The 26,638-nt window shown below is 43.0% G+C and overlaps 1 protein-coding gene and 1 long non-coding RNA gene across 8 annotated transcripts in view; one reads left to right on the top strand and one right to left on the bottom strand.

Moving 5' to 3' along the window:
* LOC105478972 (stimulated by retinoic acid gene 6 protein-like) overlaps positions 1-26,638 on the top strand; it is a 79,288-nt gene that overhangs the window by 40,163 nt on the left and 12,487 nt on the right. For 5 of the 7 annotated variants that reach the window (XM_071078043.1, XM_071078047.1, XM_071078044.1 and 2 more), the window contains 14 exons: positions 4,837-4,957; positions 6,872-6,917; positions 8,407-8,535; positions 9,387-9,457; positions 10,727-10,966; positions 11,187-11,298; positions 13,333-13,486; positions 19,178-19,253; positions 21,991-22,072; positions 22,261-22,309; positions 22,779-22,896; positions 23,961-24,080; positions 25,347-25,510; positions 26,243-26,389. In XM_071078043.1, the coding sequence (XP_070934144.1) occupies positions 4,837-4,957; positions 6,872-6,917; positions 8,407-8,535; positions 9,387-9,457; positions 10,727-10,966; positions 11,187-11,298; positions 13,333-13,486; positions 19,178-19,253; positions 21,991-22,072; positions 22,261-22,309; positions 22,779-22,896; positions 23,961-24,080; positions 25,347-25,510; positions 26,243-26,389 (1,629 nt within the window). Of the gene's footprint in view, positions 1-4,836; positions 4,958-6,871; positions 6,918-7,147; positions 7,177-7,298; positions 7,471-8,406; positions 8,536-9,386; positions 9,458-10,726; positions 10,967-11,186; positions 11,299-13,332; positions 13,487-19,177; positions 19,254-21,990; positions 22,073-22,260; positions 22,310-22,778; positions 22,897-23,960; positions 24,081-25,346; positions 25,511-26,242; positions 26,390-26,638 lie in introns of those variants that run through there. The other 2 variants (XM_071078049.1, XM_071078048.1) reach the window with 2 other exon arrangements.
* On the bottom strand, positions 23,146-25,165 carry LOC139358170 (uncharacterized). Its single transcript, XR_011612712.1, has 3 exons — positions 25,065-25,165; positions 23,949-24,185; positions 23,146-23,263 (listed from the first exon to the last, which is right to left on the bottom strand). It is a non-coding gene; the product is annotated as an uncharacterized lncRNA (long non-coding RNA).

The following is a 26,638-nucleotide window of genomic DNA, read 5'->3' on the forward strand; positions in this document are numbered from 1 at the left end:
AGGAAGGCCAGTCTGAGTGACCTTCCTTCTGTAATCCCAGCACTTTGGGAGGCTGAGGTGGGTGGATCACTTGAGGTTAGGAGTTCAAGACCAGCGTGGCCAACATGGTGAAATGCTGTCTCTACTAAAAATACAAAAAAATTAGCCAGCTGTGGTGGCATGCACCTGTAGTTCCAGCTTCTTGGGAGGCTGAGGCAGGAGAATCACTTGAACCCAGGAGGCAGAGGTTGCAGTGAGCCCAGAGTGCACCACTGCACTCCAGCCTGGGTGACAGAGCAAGTCTGTGTCTAAAAAAAAAAAAAAAAAAGGAAGGAGGAAAGGAAGGAAGGAAGGAAGGAAGGAGGGAGGGAGGGAGGGAGGGAGGCAGGGAAGGAAGGAAGGAAGGAAGGAGGGAAGAAAGTAGAAAGAAAAAGAGAGACAGAGAAAGAAAAGAAAAGAAAGGAAGGGAGGAGAAATTTTGGCCATTATTTCTTTTTTTTTTTTTGAGACGGAGTCTCGCTCTGTCGCCCAGGCTGGAGTGCAGAGGCCGGATCTCAGCTCACTGCAAGCTCCGCCTCCCAGGTTCACGCCATTCTCCTGCCTCAGCCTCCGAGTAGCTGGGACTACAGGCACCCGCCACCACGCCCGGCTAGTTTTTTGTATTTTTTAGTAGAGACGGGGTTTCACCGTGTTAGCCAGGATGGTCTCGATCTCCTGACCTCGTGATCCACCTGTCTCGGCCTCCCAAAGTGCTGGGATTACAGGCTTGAGCCACCGCGCCCAGCCTTCTTTAAATATTTTTTCTCTCTTTTTCCCTCCTGAGGACTACAATTTTAGGGCATTGGAGTTGTTGCATAATTGATGCTCTGTTCCTTTAAAAAAATTGTAGTAAAATATATATAACATAAATTTTTCATTTCAATCATTTTTAAGTATACAACCCAGTGGCATTAATTACAATCACAATTTTGTGCAACCATTCCAAATATCTATTTTCAAAACCTTTCCTCACTCCAAACATTATTAAGCAATAACTCCTCTTTCCTCTTCTCCTCAGACCCTGGTGTAGTAGTACATTCTCATGCTGCTATAAAGAAATACCTGAGACTGGGTAATTTGTAAAGGAAAGAGGTTTAATTGACTCACAGTTCTGCAGGGCTGGGGAAGCCTCAGGACACTTACAATCATGGCAGAAGGTGAAGCAAACCGCAAACATGTCCTTCTTCACATGGTGGCAGGAGAGAGAATGAGAGCCAAGCAAAGGGGGAGGCCCTTTATAAAACTGTCAGATCTCGTGAGAACTTACTCACTGTAGTGAGAATAGTATGGGGGAAAATCGCCCTCCCATGATTCAGTTACCTTCCACTGGATTCCTCCACCACACATGGGAACTATGGGAACTACAATTCAAGATGAGATTTGGGTGGGGACACAGCCAAACCATATCACCCTGATAAGCTCTAATATACTTTCTATCTCTGTGAATTTGCCTCTTTGAGACATTTCTTTTAATGTTCGTACTTTGTGCCTGGCTTTCTTTCACTTAGCATAATATTTTCAAGAATCATTCATGTTGTAGCATGGATCAGAACCTCATTCCTTTTTTACGGCTGATATACTGCATTATACTATGGCTAATAATCCATTTATCTGTTGATGAGCATTTGGGTTGTTTTCATCTTTTGGCTATTGTTAATAATGTTGTAGTGAACATTGATACACAGGTATCTGTGTCCCCATTTTAAATTCTTTTGGTTATATACCTGAGAATGGAATTGCTGGGTCACTTGCTAAGTCAAATCTATGCTTACCTTTTTGAGGAATTGGCACACTGCTTTTCACCATGGCTGCACCATTTTATATTTTTGCTAGCAATGTGCAAGTGTTCCAATTTCACCACATCCTAGCCAACACTTACTGTTTTATTTCTCTCTCTGTGTGTGTGTGTGTGTGTGTGTGTGTGTGTGTTGATTATAACCATCCTAATAGGTGTGCATAGCATCTCATTATTGTCTTGATTCATTTCCCTAATGACTAGGGATGCTGAGCATCTTTTTATGTGCTTATTGGTCATTTGTATATCTTGTCTGGGGACTTGTCTATTCAAGTCCTGGCCATCTTTTTACTGAGTTGTTTATCTTTTTGATGTTGAATTGTAGTTCTTTATATATTCTGTATATCAAATCCTTATCTGATATATGATTTGCAAATGCTTTCTTATTCTGTAGGTTTTCTTTTCACTTTCTTAATAATGTCCTTTAATACATAAAAGTTTTAAATTTTGAGGAAGTCCAAATTTTGCTTGTGCTTTTGATGTCATGAAGTTTTTCAGTCTGGCTGGTGAGAACAGGCACTATCCTGGCGCTGTGTGACTTGCAGACATGTTTACCTCTAATCTTTTCAAGTGGTTCTTTCCTAAACAACCCTGCTGGTCAGCACTCAGCTGAAGACTCAGGGGAACCATCTACAGATATCTGTCTCCCAGAACTCTCTCTTTGTGCAGCTCCCTCCTCTCCAGTACTATCTCCTGCGAATTCTAGCTGTCTTTGTCTTCCCAGAGTCTCAGTTCTGTCTCCTCAACTCAGGCAAACTGCAGGGCTCTGCCTGAGTTTCCCCTGCCTGTACTGCATTCTGCATTAAGGTAGGGAAACTGTGGGGCTCACCTTGTTTGTTTCCTGTCCTTCAGTGATCATTGTCCTCTGCTGCCTGAAGTCCAGTGTCTTGAAAGCAGTTGTTTTATATATTTTGTCTGGTTTTTGTTTCAGGGGGAAGTGTAAATATAGTGTGTGTTTTATTTTCATGTGCTCTTCATATATTCAGGATACCAATTTTCTGTTTGTTTTACTTTGGTCTTCATTTCTAAAATGATTTTTTTCTTGTATTTCTAATTTTTTTCCTGAGTTATCTAACCTGTCATCAAATCTTTCTTTTCTTTAATCATTTCCTTTTTTAGTTTTTCAAATTCTGATTTATAGATTATTTGTTCATAGATGCTATCATTTTCTTAATTTTTTTAGCTTATATTGAAATATTACAGTTTCCATCTGTCTTACAGGCCTCTTTCTGGAGTGGTTTTGTGATCTCTGGTGATATTTTTCTGCTCCTTATCCTTTTTTTAAATAATAACTTTGAATTTTTTTTTTTTGAAATGGAGTGTTACTCTGTTGCCCAGGCTGGAGCACAGTGGCATGATCTCAGCTCACTGCAACCTCTGCCTCCCAGGTTCAAGCGATTTTCCTGCCTCAGTCCCCCGATAACTGGGACTACAGGTACCCATCTGTGCCTCATTTTTAAGTGAAATAAGTTTTCTTATAAATTCAAAAAGGAAGGCTGGGTCAGACATTATTTCTTGTTTTATGGCTTTAGAGTTTCCTTTTTTGTTTTCACAATGTGCCTATATCTCTGTCTTTATCTATCTATCTATGTATCTATCTATCTATCTCATTATCATTATTAGTTATCTATCATCTACCTAATATCTATCATCCATCCATCTACTATCATCTATCTACTACATACCTATCTATCTATCTATCCATCCATCTCCTCATACTTTCTGAGTCTGCCTGTCTTTTCCACCCTTGTCCACACACCTTATTTCCCAGCTACTCCTCATTTTGGATTCCACTGCCATCAATTTATGCTCAGTAAAGGGCTTTGTCCTGGGAGGGGCCTTAGGTTATTAGTATAGGAATTTCCTGGGGTTCAGACAACTCCAGCATCTTCAGATCCTACTAAGGTCTACTTACACTCACCTATGAATCGTGGCCTTCAGCTGCATTTTCTCGTTAGTATCTGCTGCAAATTTTGAGTTCTTCAGCTCTTGGGCCTTCAGAACCCCTGTTGCCTTTCTTCTACTTCCTCTTACTCAGACATTGACATCAAATGGGTCTTGTCGCCTAGATTTGTTGCAGATGTTGTCTGTGAGTCTTTAGTTTTGTCTTTCTAGCTGCTCTGATTCTATGGGGAGAATTCAGGGAGATTAGAATGTTTTGCTGCTGCAACTGCTATCCTCACCGCAATTATTGTTTTTGTATTGATCTTTCCCGCCAGCCCTCCAGCACTCACATTCACGTATGTACCGACCAGCCAATTATCTCCCATCCTTTGATGTCCTTCCTTCCCTACTTCTCTCCATTGTACAGTCTCCTGCTTATGTTGCATTGCCTCCAGGAAGCCTTCCCTGATACCCCAAGTGAGGTCAGTGGCTTCATCTTTTGTGTCCTCGCAGTAGGCTGAATGTCCCTACCTTAGAGGTCATTTCATGCCACTGACTTTCCCACCTGTCTCCCCTGTTGGACTGTCAGCATCTCAAAGCAAGAACCTTGTCCATTCCTCCTGTCCCGAGTTCCTGGCCCAGGAGTCAGCTCAGAGTAGACACTTTGAAAGTATCTAATCATCATGCATGATTAGATTATACTGGATGCTGTTAGTCCATCTCAGAGCTAGTTAGTGGCAGGATTAACGTGACTGTTCCCTTATATGTAAAGTGTGCTGTAGTTAACAAGCAGCTTTGCACATACCATAGCCCCTCTCTCTGAGTCTGGTGCACTTGCAGTCACTATTTTTGATTGTTCATTTGTCTGTTTGTTTATGTAGTCTGTCTGCATCTATCACACTGTGAGCTTACCAAGTACAGGGACCAATTTTCCTTCATGTCAATAGTAAGCCCAGTGCCTGGCTCCAAATAGGGACCAGGAAGGGCCTGTTGTATGAACGAATGAAAGTCATTCCTGTTGGCCCTAAGCTGGGGCCGTTCCTGACTGGGGGTCAGCTTGAGGTACCACAGCTTCCCTGGGACTCCCCTGAACCCAGTGGTAAGAGAAGCTCACAGCATCTCTGGCCCTGTCTTCCCAGCCTTTGAGCTTCTGATTGGAGGCATTGAAGTCGGCCTGTCCCACTTCCCCTTCTTTGCCTGCCTCTCGTCGGAGTTCCAGCTGGTCAGCTCCATCCTGGGCTTCTGCTACTCTCTGATCTGGTAAGATGGTCTCTGCCTGCCCCCACTCCCCCGACTTCTTGTGTGTGACTGAACTCTGGGCACAGGGCTGGAGGTAATCTGAGAGCTCCTCTTGGGGGACACCTTTGCCCAGAACTGAGGCCCAGGGAGGGCAGGAGTGACTTGTCCAAGTTCCCATTGTGGGGACTGCATTGGAGGCTTCAGAAGGCCAGGCTGGCATTCTATCTGCTTCACACAAGGCTACTTGTGATTAGAATGTTTCTAGAAGTCAGGGATTTAGGAAAACTCATTTCTTTTTTTTTCCAAATAAATTATAATTTTATTTTATTTATTTCTATTTCAATAGCTTTTGGGGTACAAGTGGTTTTTGATTACGAGGATGAATTGTATCATGGTGAAGTCTGAGATTTTAGTGCACCCGTCAGCCTAGTAGAGGACACTATACCTGATCTGTGGCTTTTTATCCTTCTCCCTGCTCCCACTCTTCCCGCTTCTGAGTCTCCAGAGTCCATGATACCACTCTGTATGCCTTTGCGCACCCACAGCTTAGCTCCTACTTAGAAGTAAGACGATGGTATTTGATTTTCCATTCCTGAGGAAAACTCATTTCTGTTAGCTGCTGGGGGCCCCACTGGAAGACTCAGGAGCCCTTTTCAAGGCTTCTCATCAATGCTGCCATGGCTTCTCTCGGGAGCCTTGGAGGAAGTTCCCGTGCCTTAGCTGGGCATTCAGGGCCATCACAGTCTGGCCTCTCCTTTTCCCTCCATCCCCCAACAGTGTCTAGCACACACCTCCAGCCATACAAGACTCCTACATTCTTTCATCCATCCACTTATTCATTCAACAACCATTACATCCCTGCTACGAGCCAGGAAATACACTGGAGAACAAGACAGACTTGTGTGAACCAGGTGTTCTGGCCTCTTTGTCTGTATGTCCCCATTCCCTCTGTGGGTCATGTCTAGGGATAAGTGTAGACTCCTGCTTCGAGGACAATCACTCCCACCAGATGGAAGTTTCTTGACCTTCATGTTGAGCTCTGTGCCCTCAGTGCCGGGCACCAGACTTGGCACAGAGCTGGCACCAGAGAACAGTTGTTGACTGAAAACGCCTCCAACAATTCTACTCTCCAGCTGTGGAGACTCATTTCCTTGTTCCCAACTCCTTTGCTGGGCTCTTTCCCCCATCCAGCATTTTTCTATGAGGCTGGGATTCTCCCACTTAGAGATGACAGGCAGGGGCCTTACAAGCAACTGACATACCAGTGGCTACAATCATAAAGTTTGTAAGTGATCTGCCTTATAGAAATTTAAATGGAGGGTATCCAGGGTTAGATGTGGCATAATATCATCTCATCAGCCTCTGACAGACATTTGCCCAGGAGAGAACAGGGTAGTGGGAATCGCTCAGCAGCTTGGGCATCATGGGAGTATGGCCCAAGCTGGAACAGAACCAGGAATGTATGTGGGGGCGGGGGTGGGGTAAAGCGTCAAGGCTCATGACTTTGGAGCAGTCTACAAATAGATCACATAGAGGTAGGAAGAGCCTTGGCCATGGAGTCAGGAGACCTGGGTCTGCCCATGCCCGTGTGTGACTTTGGATAAATCCCTTGCCAACCCTGGACTTCCAGGTCCCACCTGAATGATGAGGGAAGGGAGGATAAACTCTCTAAGGGCCTCCTGCTCTGCGATCATGGATTCTAAGACTATGTCCTCCATGAGGGCAGGTGAATGAATGAATTTAGTGTGCGCCTACTTTAGCACAAGCAGGGTGGCTCATCCAGGAGAGATGTCCATGGAAGCCTGGGCATTAGCTCTCCCAAGGGGGACAGGTAGGCGTGGGTAGGTGGGATATGAGCCATTTTCATAGGGGCTGCTCCTGGGGCTGTGCTGGGAGGGAACCCCAGGACCCCCAACTCTGTTTCTGTTCCTGCAGGTTTGCTGTCACCGTTCTTCAAGTTTCACAGTGTCCCCACGGGCAGGTGAGTCTCCGTTGGCCTTTTTTGGGGTTTTCAGTCCTATCACCATGGTCAACTTGCTGTGTGATCTTGAACAAGCCTCTGTCACTTCTGGGGCTCCACTTCCTCATTTGCATAAAAAGGTAGTTGTTGTTGTTCATGATGCTTCCATTTGTAGAGCACCCCATGTTCATCAAGGTGTGCATTCACAGAGAGGTGTGTTCTCCTTTACTCCTCACAGCAGCCCTGCAAGGGTGGGAAGTTCATCAAACCTAGTTCACAGGTGAGGAACTAGCATATTAAGTGAGGCTCAAGTACATTAAGTCACTCATAGGAAGCAGTGGAATTGGGTATTGAGGCCAGGTCTGGCTGACTCCAAAGTCCATTTCTTTTCACTCTCTACAGCTCCAGTCTCTTTTTCTATAAAGTGGAAGACTTGGACCAGATGAGCCCCTTCCAACTTTGCCATGCATTGTCCTCAGAGTTGGTGGGAACTGGTTCATCTCCTTAGCCCTGGACCCTGGAAAAGGAGCGAGTTGAAAGAGGGATGTCACAGTGCACCTAGAAAGGCTACCAGGCAGGTTGTGGGGAGCCCAAGAAAGCCACCTGGGCCGGGAGTGCATATATGCAGACCTTTATGTTTGGTATGACCTCAATTTTTAGTACATATAGATATATAGATGCAAGACATAGAAGTGTTGACAGTAGTCATATCTAGCCATAAGCATAAGTTGGAGAGGAGGATCAAGGGAAGACATGAGCCCTGCATCTCAGCATATCTCCATCCTGCACTTTAACATCACAACGTCAAACCCCAGTTTCCCATGGGAGGAAATATGACTCTGGAAATGTAAAAAACATGAAACCAACCAGTAAAGTGTAAGAGATAAGTCACAACATTACTTGTTTTGAGACAGTGGAAAACCATCTTTTTCATCAAAATAAAACTAAAAACACAGAAATCCAATAAGTACCATCTTGAGAGAACTGTTACTCTTTCCCTCAGCTTGTGTTGCTCTCAGCCTTATGGCAATTATGGGTTATTTCTTCTTCTCTACCTCATCCTTCCATTTCTTCCTCTGTTTCTCCTTCTCCCTCTCAGTCCCTCTCCCTCTCCCTCTCCGCCTCCTCCTCCCATCTACCTACCCACCTCTGGTTCTCTCACTCATATATTTTCCAAAAGGAGTACTCATTAATAGCTTCCTAATAAGGAAAAAATACCTTGAAAACTAGTTTTGTTTTGAGACAGGGTCTTGCTCTGTCACCCAGACTGGAAAGCTAGCTTTATAAAATAAAATGGGGGTGCCGAGACTTGAATCCAGGGTTGCTGTGCTCCAAGTTCACTGCCCATTCTGATAACGGGGGTTTTGGGGGTCAGGGATTGGCCACTGACTCACAAGCCTGAGAAAGGGGGCCTTGCTGGAGCAAGCTGGGGCAGGCAGAGTCCTGCAGCTTCAGCAGGTGGCTTGGCCCCATCTGCCTGGAGCCACATTGTGGTCTGCTTCTGTTGCAGTTTGTGGGGAAGTATGAGACTCTCATGTTTTACTGGCCCTCGCTGCTGTGCCTCGCCTTCCTGCTGGGCCGCTTCCTGCATATGTTTGTCAAGGCTCTGAGGGTGCACCTCGGCTGGGAGTTCCAGGTGGTGAGTACTAAGTATGAGCACTGCATGTACTGATGTGTTTAATCCCTACAACAGCCAGAGAGGCAGGTACTGTTACTACACCTCACATTCTGAATTCAGAAACTTGGATGCAGACAGGTGAGTTGAGTTGCCTGAGGTCACCCAGCTGTGAACCCTGAAAATCTGAGACAGGTCTAAGTTAATTTAGAAAGTTTATTTTGTCAAAGTTGAAGACACATGCCCATGACAGAGCCTCATGAGGTCCTGACAACATGTGCCCAGTGTGGTCAGAGCACAGTTTGGTTTTATATATTTTAGGGAGACATGAGACATCAATCAACATATGTAAGATGAAAGTTGGTTCAGTCTGGAAAGGTGGGACAACTGGAAGAGGCTTCCGGGTCATAGGAAGATGAGAGTTTTTGAGTTTCTGATTAGCCTTTCCAAAGGAGTTGATCAGATATGCATTTGTCTCAGTGAGCAGAGGGGTGGCTTTGAATAGAGTGGAAGGCAGATTTGCCCTAAGCAGTTCCCAGTTTGACTTTTCCCTTTAGCTTAGTAATTTTGGGGACCCAAGATATTTTCCTTTCACATGGCTAACCTGTAGCAGAGCCAGAAGTGGAATCTAGACAGTTCAGTTGTGGAGCCTCTTCCTTAACCACTGTCAAACATAGCTTCTTTGACACGGGGCAAATTCAACAGTGGGGTATAGGGGAGAGGAAAAGACCTATCTTGACCACAGCATGGCTAAATCCAAAAGAGCGACTCCTACCCCAAATCCTGCCCTCTGTGGCCATTGCCCCCCCTTAACAAGATCAAAACCCTAACAAGAATTTGTGAGCCAAAATGTAAGCCTGTCTGCTGTCTTACAGGAAGAAAAGTCTGTCCTGGAAACACACCAGGCAGAGCACGTCAAGCAGCTCCTGAGGACACCCCGCCTTCAGTAAGCCACAGTTCTGTTCATTCGCCTGCAAGTTTGCACCCACTCTGATGAGCCCTGATGATGCAGCAGATCCTGGGATGACCAGAAAGGCACTATAGTGGTCAAGATTCTCATTTGCTAAAAACAGAAACCCAATTCAAACCGGATTAAAGCAAGAAAGGAAATTAATGGGCTCCCATCACTAAAATGTCTACAGGTAGTCAGTTTCAGGCAAGCTGGATCCAGAGGCTTAATTGATATCGTCAGAACTAAGTCTCTCTCCCTCAATCTCCCCTCAGCTCTGCTTTTATGTGTGGGCCTCACAGTTAGGTGGGATTCCTCCACATGGTGGCGCCCAGACTCTCTAAATTTATACCCTCCTGGTTTAAGCCCAGAAGAAAGATGAATGCTCCTTTCCAGTTATTCAAACAAAAGTCCCACAAATGTGTTTCACTGGATCAAATTGGATCACATGCCACTCCAGAACCACTTACTGTGGCAGAGATTGGAGTACACTGATTGGCTAAGCCTGAGTCACATGTCCCTCCCCTTCCCCCAGAGCCAGGAAGTGGGATCAGCATCACTTACCCGCTAAGACCCAGGGTCAGAGAGTGGTGGCTCCCCAAATTAAAACTGAGGTGTTAGGCCAGGCATGGCGACTGATGCCTGTAATCCCAGTACTTTGGGAGGCTGAGGCAGGAGAATCACTTGAGCTCACGAGTTCGAGACCAGCCTGGGCAACATGGTGAGACCCCGTCTCTACAAAAAATAAACAATTTAGTCGGGTGTGGTGGTGCACATCTGTGGTCCTAGCTACCTGAGAGGCTGAGGTGGGAGGATCACTTGAGTTGAGAGGTCAAGGCTGCAGTAAGCAGTGACCATGCTACTGCACTCCAGCTTGGACAACAGAGTGAAACCATGTATCAAAACAAAAACAAAAGAAACAAACAAAACAAAACTGAGGTGCTGTTACCAGTAGACGAGGATATAGATGTTGCCAGGCAAAAGTACCAGATCTCAGAATCGTATAAGCCACCACCACATCTGCTCCTTTCACTATGCATGTGGGCATATGCCCCAGTGAAAGGACGTGTCTGGTCCATGGTCACACGGTAGCAAAGCTAGTAATTTGGTTAGAATTCAGTTTGGCTACATGTAGTAGAAAACCCAAAATAATAGTGGCACAACCAAGATAAAGATATATTATTTTCTCTTATAAAATAACTCTGAAGGTGAGCAGTCCATCCTGACCCTGGATCAGTTCACCAATCACCTGTCTTTCTGTTCGAGCATCATGTATGTGCTTTCCATCCTCAATGCTGTCTCATGGTCCAATGTGGCTGCTGGAGCTCCAGCTTGGACCAGCCACCACATCTGCATTTCAGACAGCAGGCAAGGCAAGGCAAGGCAAGGCAAAGAAGCTTTCCCAGCTGTGTTAGTTCCATCTGAGCAGCCTCTCCAAAGTTCCACACCACACTTGTGGTCACGTGTCATTGGCCTGGATTTAGTCTGGTCACTCTTAGCTGACAGGTTGGGAACTTTAACCTTTTAGTTTGGTGATTTTCTGCCCAAAATAAAATCCAGTTTTTGTCCTTAAGAATAAGGGGAGAATGAAAACCATGGAAGCTAACAGTGGTGTCTTTCTATAATATAATCTAAGATAAAAAGAAGGTGGGGTTATTTTCAGATGAATCAGGCATTTGTTTTCCTACCAGCCTCTCATCTCTTGATATTTATTTCTCATCCACAGAGAGAAAAAAAAGTCTTGGTTCCAAACCAGGATATATGAATGGGATCCCTGCTTTCAATTTCCAAGCAGAATGATTGGAACCATTGTGTTGGCATTCATCTGCCTGTATCTTGTAAGGAGCTCTAAGAAAACCTTTTTATATTTTATAAATGGGGCAGGGTTGGGGCTAGGGTTATGGAGTATTTGAGGTAAGCAGTATGTTCCTAAAGAGCTGGGTCAAAATTGAATCTTGGTAAATCAAAGAAGTACAGTGCTTCAAACTCACCATTTTGATTCCAAGGACACTTTTACCCACATGGTGAATATGACTAGTAAAAATAATCCACAAAAAAAGACTCATAATGGTTAAAATGCCACATGGTGAAATTTATTATCAGCTAAAACCTGATAGAAGAAGAAGATATTTAAGAATATTTTGATATGCAAAATTTGAGCCAGGAAAGTTTACTTGGTAGAAATAGTGATCCCTAAAGAAAACTTAACAATAGTAGAATCTGTGATCAATAAATTCTTCTGTGAGCAAAAATCAAATCATTTAAATGTAAAATAATTGATTCTGATCAAAATAATTTCAATTCTTTTTCAATAATTGAATTTAAAATTATTGAACTTATTAATAATTGAATTCATTTTATTTAAAAAATAAAAGCAGATAACTAGAATTGGTTTACTATACTATATTTTTAAGCAGATTAAGCATTCTTTTTTAAGTTTGCTTTCTCAACAAGACATTTTAGTGTTGGCATAATTCTGACTTCAATGTTTTATTAAGCATAGAATCAAAACATTTTATGTGGTCAAAGTTATCTAAGATAAACTGGCTAAGTCAAAAGTAGGGTCAAAATGGATGCATAAAAATGGCAAGGCTAAATTGTCTCCTGTTCATTTTAAATGTAGTAGGAGAATACCTATTGAAGTAAATCCTGTGATTAAGTTTTTAGGTGAGTGTATTAGGTAGGTTATGCTGAAGTACCAGATAACCTCCTAAATTCCTGTGACTTAACAGTATATATTTTTTACCTCCACAACAGTGGTGAGTTGTGTGTTCAGGTAGGGGAAGCTGTAGTCCTCTGTGCGGTCATTCAGGAACCCAGAATTCTTCCATCATGTGCCTTCACCATCCTAGAGGACCTCATCACAATCTGCACATAGTCAACAGAAGGGGGCAAAGCAAGGAGAGGTGCTTGTGGAAGGTTTCAATGGACTAGGTGTGGAAGTATCATATATTCCTTCCACTCCTCTTCCATTGGCAAGAACCTAGTCATGTAGCCATACCCAATATAAGGGAGGCTGGGAAATGTAGTCTAGCTCTGTGCCCAAAGAAGGGAGAATGAATTTTAAGGGACAACTACAGTTGTGTGTGACAATGAATAACAAATTTGGAATTGCATTGTTTTTTAAGTATTTATGGAATATCTACTCTATGCCAAGCACTGGACTAAGAGTTGGAAGAGGACAGAGAGCTGATTCAGCTCAGTCCTGGGCTGGGAGAAGCTCATGGTCTATGAGAAGGAGATAAGACATGGTATGAGGGACCTGCCATCTTAAGAGAGAGAAAGGATAAAGTGAAATGCTCTGGAAGTTTAGCAAACCATTCAAGATCGAGCAGTTGCATGAACATGATAGTGTATGAACTCAACTTTCAGAGATAAACACGATTGGGTTTGTGGAGTGAACTGGCAGCAGGAACTACAAAAACAATGGCATGACAACAGGATGATAAGATGTTGGGCAACCATGACATTTGTACAAGAAACATTTGTACATTTCTCCAGTGTAGCTCCTGCAAAGATAAGTGAAGGGGATCAGTGTGAGATAGGGCTGCAATTGTCCCCCAGATCACACCTTACTCAAAGTTAGTCATTCTTTTTTCACTGGTTCCATGAATGTTTGTAGAGTTTCTTGAGCCCTTGTGGGCCCTTTGTCTTGTTTGCTGGAGGGTAAAGAACAGACCATGAAGTGATTCCTGTCTCCCAAGAACTCAAAATGCCATTCATCTTAGAATAGCCAGTGTCTAGAATCATTTTCAGTAGAGTTTTGAATGGCTGGAAGACACTGGCCTTGACTCCAAAGGGAAAACCATATGTTATTCCCATGCTGAGTTGGACTCATGTGAGACCTGAAAACCTTTGCTCTGTGTCCCCAGTTCATTGTCATCGAGTTCTGCGTGTTTGTGTATGTGAGAGATGAGTTGGACGTGTTTGAAAACAAGCTGGAGAGCTACATCACCTTCACGAACCATTCAGGGGTCCTGACCCCAGTCATCCTGCAGGTGAAAGAGCTGATCACCGTCACCAAAGGTAAAACCATAAGCCACCTGTTCTCACACCTGTGTGGGAAACTGAGCGAGGGGCTTGTAACTGATGGCAGGTGGACACATGTAGTATTTGTGGCTGCTAGCATTGATATACCTGGCTGAGATGACCACACTTGGAGAAAAATGTGTTAGAGCTGATTTACCTCCCTGGATTGACTAGAAAGACAAAGGGGTCAAGACACAGTCCTTTCTTTAATGAAGCTGGAGCTGAAATGAACATGCCCTGAAAAATTTCTCATCTTAAATTGCCCATTTTGTCTCAATGCCAATGGCAAGTACTAAAATGTTTCTGTATTTTCCATTTGGAAAAAAATAGAACACCAAACAATGACTTTTCTTTGTGAAATGTGTATTTATATCTTTCAAATTTTACTTGGAAGTCACTTTAAAAATAGATCTCTAACTTAATCTCGTCTAACTGAAATTTTGTATCCTTTGATCCACATCTCCCCAGTCCCACCCCTCTACACACACCCCTGCTTGCCCCTGATAACCACCATTCTACTCTGCTTTCATGAGTTCACCTCTTTTACATTTCACACATAAGTGAGATCATGCAGTATTTGTCTTTCTGTGCCTGACTTATTTCACTTAATGTGATGTTTTCCAGGTTCATCCATGTTGTCACAAATGGCAGGATTTCCTTGTTTTTAAAGGCTCAGTGGTATTCCATTGTATATAATGTATAATACATTTTCTCTATTCATTCATCTGTTGTTGGTCACTTAGGTTGATTCCATCTGTTGGCTATTGTGAACAGTGCTGCAATGAAAATGGTAGTGCAGATATCTCTTCAATATACTGATTTCATTTCCTTTGGATATATACCCAGTAGTGAGATTGATGGATCATATGGTAATTGTATTTTTAATTTTTTGAGGAACCTCCATATGATTTTACAAAAGGTTGTACTAATTTACATTCACACTAACAGTATCCTAGAGTTCCTTTTTCTCCACATCCTTGCCAACACTTATCTCTTGTCTTTTTGATAGTATCCATTCTCACAAGTATAAGATGGTACCTCATCGCGGTTTTGATTTGTATTTCCCTGATAATTAGTGATGATGAACATTTTTTCATATACCTGTTGGCCATTGGTATGTCTTCTTTTGAGAAGTGTCTGTTCAGGTCCTTTGCCCTAGGCAATAAGAAAGGCATTTTGTCTTAAAATGGAAACTTTCTTTGAAAATGACATATTCCAGTGATATGTCTATTGCCTGTGGAGGGATGAGAATTGTTCATTATTCCTAGATGAGAAAGGACCCTAGACAAGATGCCTGGATACATTCACTCTGTGTCATAAGACAAGTCAGGACCCCTCTCTTGGCCCCAGTTTCCTCATCTGTGAAATCACATATTTGTGTCATGGAAAGTTACCTTTTACTTGAGCACTGAGCAGATACTGCCCCTTCCACAGTACCATAGTTTCCTATTGCCCTTCAACAATTTTATTCATCTTCAGTGGAGATTTATGTTCAACATAATGATTCCCTGAGTATAACACTGAGAGAGTATATTCTAATCTTTAATTTCAGTGATACCCATTCTAAATCTTACTTTTAGAAATACACATTTTCGTCTCTGTTTTCAGAAAAAAATTTAAAGGAAACCTCACTTTCTTGGTCTCTGTGCTTTATGGTGAATATATCACCATGTTCACTCATGTTTTGATGTATTTATCACACATATAGACATTTTGACAATCAAAACATTAAATTTTTCTTTATCCTGGTCTCTTCCAGCTTTAAAACAGCTACCCACTTGCCAAGAGAAACTTTCAAGCTGACCATACTTCACCTTTGTCTGGGAAGATAAAGGCATTAAATTAAATGCATGAGGTGTTCGTGCTGTTAGCTGGAGCAACTCTACACTCACCCTTCTTGTAGCCAGACTCGTCTCATCCTTCCCCTCCAAACACGTTTTCCTCCGCATCCTCTGGGGTGGGATTTATGGCAGTTTTGGGATTGGTTAAGATTTGGAATATAGCAATTGCCTAGTCCTAGTGATCCTGGGACAAGGACAAGAACACATTTGGAACTTGAAAGGAAAGGAAATCTGCTTTCATTTTCTTTCTTTTTAAGAAACTTTTTTTTTTTTTTCCCAGAGAGGGTATCACTGTGTCATTCAGGCTTAGACTCATGATTATGGCTCACTGCAGCCTCAACCTCCCAGGCTTGGGCAATCCTCCCACTCTGCTTGCCAAGTGGCTGGGACCACAAGCACATGCCACCACACCCAGTTAATTTGCTGATTTTTTTTTTTATAGAGACAGGGTCTTGCTATGTTGCCCAGGCTGGTCTCAAACTCCTGCAATCCAGCTGTCCTCCCACTTTGGCCTCCCAGAGTGCTAGAATTACAGATGTGAGCTACTGCACCTGGCCTTGAAACACCTTTATGGAGACATAATCCACATTCCATACATTCATCCACTTAAGTGTACCATTCAATGGTTTTTAGTATTTTCTCAAGATTGTGCAACCATTTAGAACATTTTTCGTCACCTCCCCAAAGCATCATGACCCATTTCCCTCTAACCTTTCCTGTCCTAAACAACTACGAATCTATTTTATATCCTTATGGATTTGCCTATTCCAGATCTATCGTAGAAATGGAATAATATGATAATGTCATCTCTTTTTCAAATTTATTTATTTTTTAAACTGACATAAAATTGTATGTATTTATTCTGTACAACATAATGTTTTGAAGTATATATCATTTTGAAATGGTTAAATCTAGCTCATTGACAAATACATTAACTCAAATAGCTACCATTTTTGTGATGGAATACTTAACATTAATTCATCATTTTTGTAGAATATATCATTATGAACTACAGTCACCATGTTGTACAATAGATCTCTTGAACTTGTTCCTCCTATTTACAATACATCACCCTTTGTGACAGGCTTCTTTCACATAGCACAGTGTTTACAAGGTTCATCCATATCATAGCATGTGTCCAAATTTTTAAATTATTTTTCATTCCTTTTTATTGTCAGTTACTCTTCCATTTTATGAATATACCACATTTTATTTATCCATTCATCAGTTGATAAAAATTTGGGTTGCTGTAACTTTTTGGCTATTACAAATAATACTGCTAGGAACATTCATGTACAAGCATTATATATATATTTTTTACATATTTTGGGTATATGTCTAGGAGTGGAATAGCCTGTTAAACATATGACAACTCTATGTTTAACCTTTTGGAGAACTGTTAGACTGTTTTCAAAAGTAGCTGCATGGCTGTTTAGTCTCACTAGCATTGTGGAAATTCCAATTTCTCCACATCCTTGTCAACACTTATTATTATCCATCTTTTTGTTTATAGCCATCTAGTGGAGATGCAGTGGAATCTCACTATTGTTTTTATTTTCATTTCTTTAGCGGCTAATAGTGTCTGGTATCTTTACATGTACTTTTACATGTACTGCCCATTTGTATATGTTCTTTTGAGAAATGTCTGTTCAGATTCTTTGATCATGTAAACATTGGATTATTTGTCTGTTTATTTATTGAGCTGTAAGTGTGCTTATATAGTTTGTATACAAATCCCTTATGAGATACGTGATTTGAAAATGTTTTCTCCCATTTTGTATGTTACTTTTTCACTTTTTTTGATGATATCTTTTGAAACACAAATGTTTCCAATTTTGATGAAGCCAAACATATCTGTTTTTTCTTATATCACTTGTGCTTTCGGTGTCATATCTAAGAAACCATTGCCTAGCCCAAGGTCACGGGGATTTTTCTCATATTTTCTTCTAAGACTTTTTTAGTTTTAGCTCTTACATGTAGGCCTTTGATCCATTTTGAGCTCATTTTTATGTATGGTGTGAGGTAAGAGTCTAATTTCATTGTTTTGCATGTGAATATCAAGTTGTTCCAGCACCATTTGTCAAAAAACTTCATTTTTTGCCCCATTGAATTGTCTTGTCATCTGTGTTGATAATAAATTGACCATAAGTATGAGGGTTTATTTTGGATTCTCAATTCTATTCCATTGATCTATTTGTCTGTCCTTATGTCAGTATCATTGTGCCTTCATTACTATAACTTTGTAGTAAGTTTGAAATTAGAAACAGAAAGTCCTATAATTTTCTTTTTCTTTTTCAGAATTTTATTGCCTGTTCTTGGTTCCTTCAATTTTATATGAATATTAGGATTAGCTTGTCAATTAATGCTAAGATGGCATTTGAATTATGATAAGGATTGAGTTGAATCTATAGATCCATTTGGGTAGTATTGCTATGTTAACAATGAATATCCTATATGTGAATGTGGGAAGTCTTCCCAGTATTTTATGTCTTCTTTAAATTTTTTCAAAATCTTTTGTGGTTTTCAGTGTACAAGTTGTACATTCTTTTGCTAAATTTAATATTATTTTATTATTTTTGATACTATTGTAAATGCAATCATTTTCTTATTTCATTTTCAGATTGTTTGTTGCTTGTGTATAGAAATACAATTGACTTTTATGTATTTCTCTTGTGCCTTGTAAACCTTACTGTACTCATTTATTAGTTCTAATGCTTTTTTTATGTATTTCCTAGTTTTTCTATATATGAGATCATGCATTTGTGAATAGAGTTTTATTTTTTCCTTTCCAATCTGGATGCATTTTATTTTCTTTTTCTTGCCTAATTGCACTGGCTTGAACCTCTAGTACAATTTTGGCTAGAATTGGTGAGAGTAGATATTTTTGTTGTTGTTGTTCTTGAGGTTAGGGGGGAAGCATTCAGTCTTTTACCACTAAGTGTGATGTTAGCTGTGGGTTTTTAGCAGTGCTCTTTATCGGCTAAGGAAGTTATTTTGTATTCCTAATAAGTTGAGTAGTGTTTTTTTTGTTTTGCTTTGTTTTTAATTGACACATAAAAATTGTACATATTTATTAGCTACAATGTGATGTTTAGATACCTATATACATTGACTGATGATTAAATCAGTAAACCCATCCCCTCAAACATTTATCATTTATTTATGGTGAGAACATTCAAAATCCTGTCTTCTACGTATTTTGAAATATACAACACATTATTGTTAACTGTAGTTTCTGTACTGTGCAACAGAACACCAGATGTTGAATGTTTTTAATTGTAAAGAGATGTTGGATTTTGTCAAATACTTTTTTTGCACCTATTGATAATCAACTTCTACAGAAGTTTTTAAACCAACAAATCATCCTACTTCCCTGTTTCTACATCCCTCTTTTATGAACTTACACAGTCTCTCTAAAAGCAAATTAGATTGTCAATATCAAAACTTGCTGAAGGGTGGGTGAGTGAATAGCCAAGACATCTTGATCCCAGCTATCTTTGTTCCTGGTTGAGGTATAACCAACACCCCTCCCAAAAAAGTGGCAATCAATTAGAGGTCAAATATGTTTTTCATGGACAGAGGCTATGTATGATATATGGGAAATACTCCACAGCTTCTCTTCCTTTATTCACTGTAGAGTGAAAATACTAGTACAAAATGAGAGGAGTACAGGAAGTATACTAAGGGTGTGTGCAACTAAAATAAAACAGAAAATGAGTAAAAGTTTACTTACACAAGAAATGTGTTAAAGTCTACTTGATTTGCTTAGAATTTTCTGGTGCAGGATTCTGCATTTTTATTTCATGTTTATTTTTCAAGGATTCTCATATCACTTTTCATATTTCAGGAGTCTGGGTGGCGACCATTTTGCCTGCCTCTCTCACGTGTGTGAGCTATCTGTTCCACATTTTGGTCTGTTACAGGTAAAAGCACTCTCAGAGTCATTTGTGTGTCTTTCACCGGAAATATGTATGACAAGCTTTCCTCAGAATCTCCAATAGTGCCTTCAGTGGGCCTAGGAAGTGAATGCAAGATCCAGGGCTAACCACATTTTTTGGTAGGAAGAAGAAAAGCATTATTGATTTGAACTTCTACATTGAGCTAACATTATGCTTAGAGTCTTTACTTGAATTTCACAACAACTCTAAGGGTAGTCCTTTCATCCCTATTTTTACAGTTGAGAAAGCTGGAAATCAACAAAATTAAATAACTTGCCCAAGCAATTAGCAGACAATCAAGTCTTTCTGACCCCAGAGACCTTGTTATTTCTTTTACACTCAGACACCTCTACTGGGTATCAGACCTGCCTTGCTCTACAGGGCTAGTAACACTGGGTCCCCAGCAGGTGAATCTGGCTCAAGGGAACATCAATGAATATTGAATCAAGGGGACAAGGGGCATCAATCTCAAGAAAAGCAGTATAGGAAGAGGGAATAGCTTTAAACATGTTGTGAGCATTTGCAAGCAGATATCAGTTGGGTTTTAGGTACCTGCTGGTCATCTCTCTCTCTCTCTCTCTCTCACGCACACACACACACACACACACAGTCTTACAGGAAGCCCAGGCCAATTTCCAGCTCTGAAGAGCACCCTGCCTTTACATCCTCCTCATCTGCCTGCCCAAAGGGTGAGTCTCTTGCAGAGGACACCCACAAGAAGACTCTCCTGGCAGGAAGGGTCCCAGCTCTCCACCAGCCCTGCCTTGCTCCCTGTCTCTACTTTCTACTCAATGGACCCCACAGATGGTCTGGATACTGCTACTCCCTCTGCCCTGCCTGATGTGGGCGCATGTCTGCTCCTTCCCTCATTAGTCTGCATGTGGCTGGGAGATATTCACTGAGACATTTGAGCACAACCAGGGACAAGCATGATGCAAAGGGAGCTGCAGGGACATGGATGTACAGCCGAGGGCACAGGGAGAGGAGGCCTGCATTCCCGTCCAGGCTGCCCCTGCCCCCACCTGTCACCCAAGAGTGATGATCCCTGTCCTGCTTCCTTATCTGAACCATGGGGCAGAGTTCACCAAGGATGAGAATCACACTACAAACTGCAGAGCAGTAGCATTGTGCCAGCATTTTAGTTTTTATTATTCCAGCCTACATACAGGTGCTTTAAAAAAATTACAAAAAATGTTTAGTGTAAAGTAAGTCTTCCTCCTACTCAAACCCCAAATTGTTTGCCCCAAGCTAACCACTGTTAACTGTTTTCTGTGCACACTTTCAGAAATTTTCCATGCGCAATGCAAATATGAGTGTGTGCTCTGTGTGTGTTGTATGTATTGGTGGTACCACACTCAACTCCATGCTGCCAAACAGAAACAAAATGAAATTCACATGTTCAATTTTGAAAGTTCTAGTAGCCTCTGTTTAAAAAGTAAAAATAGACAGGTTACATTCATCTTAATAATGTTTTATTTAACCCAATATATCTCAAATATTATCATTTCAACATGTAATATATACAAAAATTATTATTGAGATTTTGCATTCTGTATTTGTTCCAAGTCTTTCCAATTTAGTGGTCATGAAAAGTACAAAACAGGCTGAAAACTGCTGGAGATAGAATGTGAAGTAAAAAAGCCGGGACACAAATATGAGTGTAGACTATGAACATAATGCTATCAACCTCACCTTTATGCACGGGGCCAAGGACTGGACTAGAACACTGAAAGATGAAGCTGTGACTTGTGGGGGGTTGTTTCCCCTTTGTCATTTTCCTTTACATTGTTATAAGGTTAGGCAATCAATGAAATTGGTTTTCTGTTTTCAACTTTATTTATTTGACAGAGTCTTGGTCTGTCGCCCAGGCTGGAGTGCAGTGGCGTGATCTTGGCTCACTGCAACCTCTGCCCCCCAGGTTTAAGTAATTCTCCTGCCTCAGCCTCCTGAGTAGCTGGGACTACAGGCACATGCCACCACACCTGGTTATGTTTTCAACTGTTTTTAAATCTTACTACATAGGTAATATATATTCATCATAGAAAAATAAGAAAATATAGAAAGAAAAATAGGCCAGGTGCAGTGGCTCACACCTGTAATCCTACCACATTGAGAGGCCTAGGCAGGGGGATGGCTTGAGTCCAGGAGTTTGAGACCAGCCTGGGCAGTATAGTGAGACCCTGTGTCTACAAAAAGTTAAAATAAAAAAAATTAGCTGGGCATGGTGGCGTGTTCCTATAGTCCCAACTACTTGGGAGGCTGAGGTGGGAGGATTGCTTGAGCCCAGGAGACAGAGGTTGCAGTGAGCCAAAATGGTGCCACTGTACTCCAGCCTAGGTGACAGAGTGAAACCCTGTCAAAAAAAAAAAGAAGAAGAAGAAGAAGAAGAAGAAGAAGAAGAAGAAGAAGAAGAAGAAGAAGAAGAAGAAGAAGAGAAGAAAGAAAGAAAGAAAAAAGAAACAAGCCACACATAATCTCATCTATCAGATTCAGTCACCATTATGACTCAATAAATATACATTATTTTTATAAAATATAATCTAGACTAAAGATTAAGACTTTTAAGGCAACTTGGGGCTACCCGGTGAGCTGCAGTCAGTACAGGGAGGCTAGGGTGCCTACTATCAGCCCTGTAGGCCTTCCTGTGCTATCTATGGGACTCTAATTATGCACAAAGAACCATCAGTTATGGGCACTACTTAATGTCCTACATCTTTTCCAGAAAGCACATAAAGAGGCTATGGGCAGGAGATAAACATTTTCTTCCTTTGAAGTTCCATAACCCGGCCTCCTCAGCGAGCGTGGTGAGTCTGCCAAGGTCTCTCTCTGATCTGAGACTAAGCCATATGCCAAAACCTGAGGGTGGGCGTGACACCCACCTCACTGGGTTGGTGGGTGAACTTCCAATGAGAAAGGGATGCTGGGCACATGTGGCAGAGGTAATGAAGTTTTCTTCCTGCTCTGAGACCTCTTTTTTCCTTTGAAACCTCAGGTGGCCATTGCAAGGTACTCTGGCTGGCAAATAGCCTATGTTCTATGGGGTAAGTGCCGATATGTGACCCATCCAATTCAACACACATGCCTTCATCACCTAGGGAGTCCTGGCCGTGAGTGGGGAGGAGAGAGGTGGTCAGAAGCAGCCCTAGCCTCTGCCCTTGAGGGACCTTCAGGACAGAAGGAGAAACATAGTCTCGAGGTCCTCCTCACCACTCGTCCTGAACCCAGGGAGCACATATGCTAAGGGTGGTGGTGACCCAGAGGAGAAAATGACTATCCAGCCCCAGGGCAGGGCTCAGATGCCTTCTAGGGGAGTTGACACTTGAACTGCACCTAGCAGGTAGAGTAGGAAGTGAACAGGAAGGAAGGTGAGGCCTTGCCAGGCAGAAGAAACAGATAAGCAGGCGTGCCAGGGTGTCTGGCAGGAGAAGGGTAGAGGGTGGCCTGCAAGGAGGGGTATAGGGGGTGGCTCACAAAGGACCTTGAGTTACCACCGGCTCCCTTCATTCCTAGGCTACCTCATCATTCACGTGGTGCAGAGCCTATGTGGCATGGCAATCATGTACGGCCTGGTGCTGCCCATCGTTCACAACCAGGGCCTGGAGATGCTGCAAGGGCTGGGCATCGGGATGTAAGTGCTGGGTGGGTATCCTGTCATTGCCGTGTTCTGAGAGCTGGTGTGCCCACCAGCTGCTATGTGGACCCATGGTCTTGGCTCTGACCCAGAGATGGCCCATCATAGCAACTTATGGGGAGAGGAAACAGCATTCACAAAAGACTGCCTCTCACACCATTCCGTAACACCATCACAACCGTGTGTGTGTGTTGGGGGAATACATGTACGTCCATTTTCCAGCTGGGAAAATTGAGGTTTAGGAAGGTAAAATGAGAGGCAAGACAGTATGATGGGAGGAGGCAGGAAATCCTGGCAAAGCTTTTGGATCTGCTGTGTGACCTGGGGTAAGTTACTCCACTTCTCTGCCTCTCAGCTTACACATCTGGAAGACAAAGTGAATGTTGGCTTCATTGAGCATTTAGTATGCATCTTTTCTCATAACAGCCTATGAATTTGGTGCTTGTGTTACCTTCCATTTTGCAGACCAGGGAACAGAGGCACAGAGAGACTGAGCATTTCCTCCAAGCAGGGGGAGGACTCAGGATTGGGAGCTGGGCAATCTGAAACCAAAGCCTCCTTTTAGCCACTACCTTTCATTGCCACTCAGGGGATGTCAACACAGCATGCAGTGCTCTCTGGGGCCCCTCCCTGCTCTGAGCTTCTTGATTCCATACTTGCCACCTGTGAGTTGGAGGCAGAGCCTGTCCTGTCCACTCTCTTGTGGTATTCTCAGGAACTTCCAAGAACCCCATTCCATTTTTTAATTCCCAACCTGTTAAACTGCTCACCTAGCTGCCACCCCTGGTGAAAGGGACATCCGTGAAATCCTGGAGTAATGGTCTGTGGTCTGGAGCTAGAAGACCTGACCATATGGTCTTGGGAAGGTCACCTCCCCTTTGTGAGCCTCGATTTTCTCTGCATAGTGAGCATGGGAATGCCTTGTAAGCGTAAAGCATGGAATTCACATTATCATTGTTCTGCCGGGTGGTCAACCTGTCTCGTCTCTCTCACTGGGCATCAGAGAAGGATCTAGCAGAAAGGAAAAGGCTGCCTCAGGATGGCCCCACCTTGTGTTTCAGCCTCACCGTATCCATCGTCGTGGGTCTCATGATCCTGCAGATGTGGATTGCTGCCAGCTTCTTCCTACAGCCAAAACTGGGCACAGCTGACAAGCAGAAGCCCCTGGCTCTCAACAACAGGTGACGGTGAAGGAGGGAATGAGAGAATTGTAGGCCTTTGGCTTCAGCCATCTCTGGGTTCTTCCCTGTCCCCCATGCCAGGTTCCTGGGTGGGCCCCACATTCTCTGAGAGGGTGAGGTACAGTGGGTTAGTGGTGGGCTCTGGAGCTGGACTGGCGGGGTCCAGATCCTGGCTCTACCCCTTAGGAGCCATGTGACATGTGGGATCTTACTCAACATCTATGAACCTCAGTTTCCCCATTTACAAATAATTGTGCATACCTCAAAGAGGTGTTGTGAGGATGAAATGTGTCAAAATATGAACTTAGAACAATAGTGCTTGGCACATGGAAATCCTTTCTAATTCATTCATTCAAAGCCATCCATTCATTGGGGGGACAACATGGGCATGAGGGTAAAGAATTAATCCCAGCACAATCTGCCTGTGAGAAGCTCAGTCCACTGGAACAGACAACAGACACATAAACAAGGACAGAGGATGCCAGGGAGTGCAAAAGGAATACAAGAGAAACCTGGAGGAGGAGAGGCAGGGGTGGTTAACACCACTGCAGATGGGTCTCTGGAGCTGAGGTCAGCAGAACGGTAGGATTTCTACAGGCAGAGAAGAGGAGAGGGTGTGGCTGGCAGCCAACACCACAAGGACAAAGGCAGGAAGCCACAAAAGGGCAGGATGTGTTAGAAGATTGAGAATCACAAACGGTTGCCATGCAGTGGCCTTAGTGAGTGACAGGAAGGGGACACAAAGTGACAAGACCAGAAAACCCCTGGGGGGCAGTGAGGGGGCTAAAACTCAGCATGCAAAGTTTGGGCTTTATTCCAGAGACAACAGGAAACCACATGATCAAGTGGTCATTTGGGAAATTTCCTTTGGAAGACTTTGGAACAGCTGCAGCTGGGAATAAGTCCCTGGTGCAACAGACAGTGGGGAAGCCCCACCCTCTACCATAATCAATGACCCAGCTGCAGCCCCGTGAAATTTCTTACCATGCAGGAAGCCTCAAACCCCAAGGATCACATGAAACAATGACTGTCCCCACTGACATTCATCCTTCAATGTGCTCAGCGGCCCCCACACTGTACCTGAGCCATTCCTCACGCCAGTGCTGTGAGGTGAGGGAAGTCAGCTCCCCTTTGAGACACGAGGTCACAAAGCTTTGAGCCTGAACCTGTAGGATTTGATCCTGGGTCTGGGGGACTCCAGAGCCCACCTGCCCAGCCACCTTGCTCTACTGAAAGGTGATGCCTTGGGCTGGCTTCTGTTTGCAGGAAAGCGTTCCACAACTTCAACTACTTCCTTTTCTTCTACAACGTGCTACTGGGCCTGGGTGCCTGCCTTTCCAGGCTGCTCATCAGTTGCCTCCTTGGCACGTGGCTGATTGCCCGCATCGACAGGACTATCATGCAGAATGGCTATGAGGGAGCAGACATGGGTAAGTGACCAGCACCCACCTGGTCACATTCTCTGGAGAGGGCTGGTCTTGCACCTCTGTGGCAGCTGCCTGGGAAGACAAGTATCAGAGGTCCGGAGTTCATGCCTTTCATTTATGCTCAGAGTTTATCTTCCAGCGGAGGCTATACAGCTGAGTAGTAAAGACACATTCAGCACCCTGGTCAAAAGAGAATTCAAGGCTATTACATTCCTGCCCATTTGGCAGACCTTTGGGGTATAGAGGAGGAGGAGTCAAAGGTAGTCAAATTCTGTCTGAACACTTAGAAGTTAATTTATGAATGCACAGCTCTGAAAATTTTTAGGAAGAACATGTCTCAGAATTATTAGTGTTGTTAGTTGGAAACAGTGCAGAAGATGTTCTGTTCAGTTGAAATGCTCCAAATTCAAAGCCATTTCTGATGAAGCAAAAGTAGTTTTTATTTTATTTTGAGCCTAGTCATTCATTCACTCATCTATTCAATAAATGTACTGATGCTTGCTTGGGATTAGCCACAGCAGCTCCTAACCCTTTGAGCTTTGAGTTCCCCATAAAATGGGCAGATTGGAATATGATCTCTAAGAGTCTTGCAGATCTTTATACCTCATTTTCTAGATTCTCAGAAAAGACTCAGGCACCAATGGAGAGCAAACTGGCTCATAGTTATATCATGAAAAGCACAAATGGGGCCACGTCAGGAGGTACTGCCTGGACTGACCTGCCTCTGGATTTCAGGGTTCAGTGCATGGATCGGGATGCTCTATGTGGACCATTATCACACCAACCCTGTGCTCGTCAGCTTTTGCCACATCCTGATCGCAAATCACAAGGAGAAGAAACTGCAGCAGACCACCAAATACTGGTGCCTAAATCAATCGGCAGGTAACAGCTCCTGTTTGAGCCTATGCTGGATTCAGACAGCAGGAAGTAAATACCCCAAGGCTCCCCGGGATCCCTGAGGTGCCCCAGGTTCCATTTTTCCTGCTCCTTTTCTCTATACTCCATGCCCTGGGTGCCCTTGAACTAGGAAGCCCAGGAGGCTTAGCTCCCAGTCAACCTGACGATGGGACCCACTCAGGCCTTGTATCCTTGTCCTGTTAGGTGGCCTCCTGCCTTGTTCCTGGAAATGAA

Source organism: Macaca nemestrina, chromosome 14 (assembly GCF_043159975.1).
Source record: "Macaca nemestrina isolate mMacNem1 chromosome 14, mMacNem.hap1, whole genome shotgun sequence".
Classification (NCBI taxonomy): Eukaryota; Metazoa; Chordata; class Mammalia; order Primates; family Cercopithecidae; genus Macaca; species Macaca nemestrina.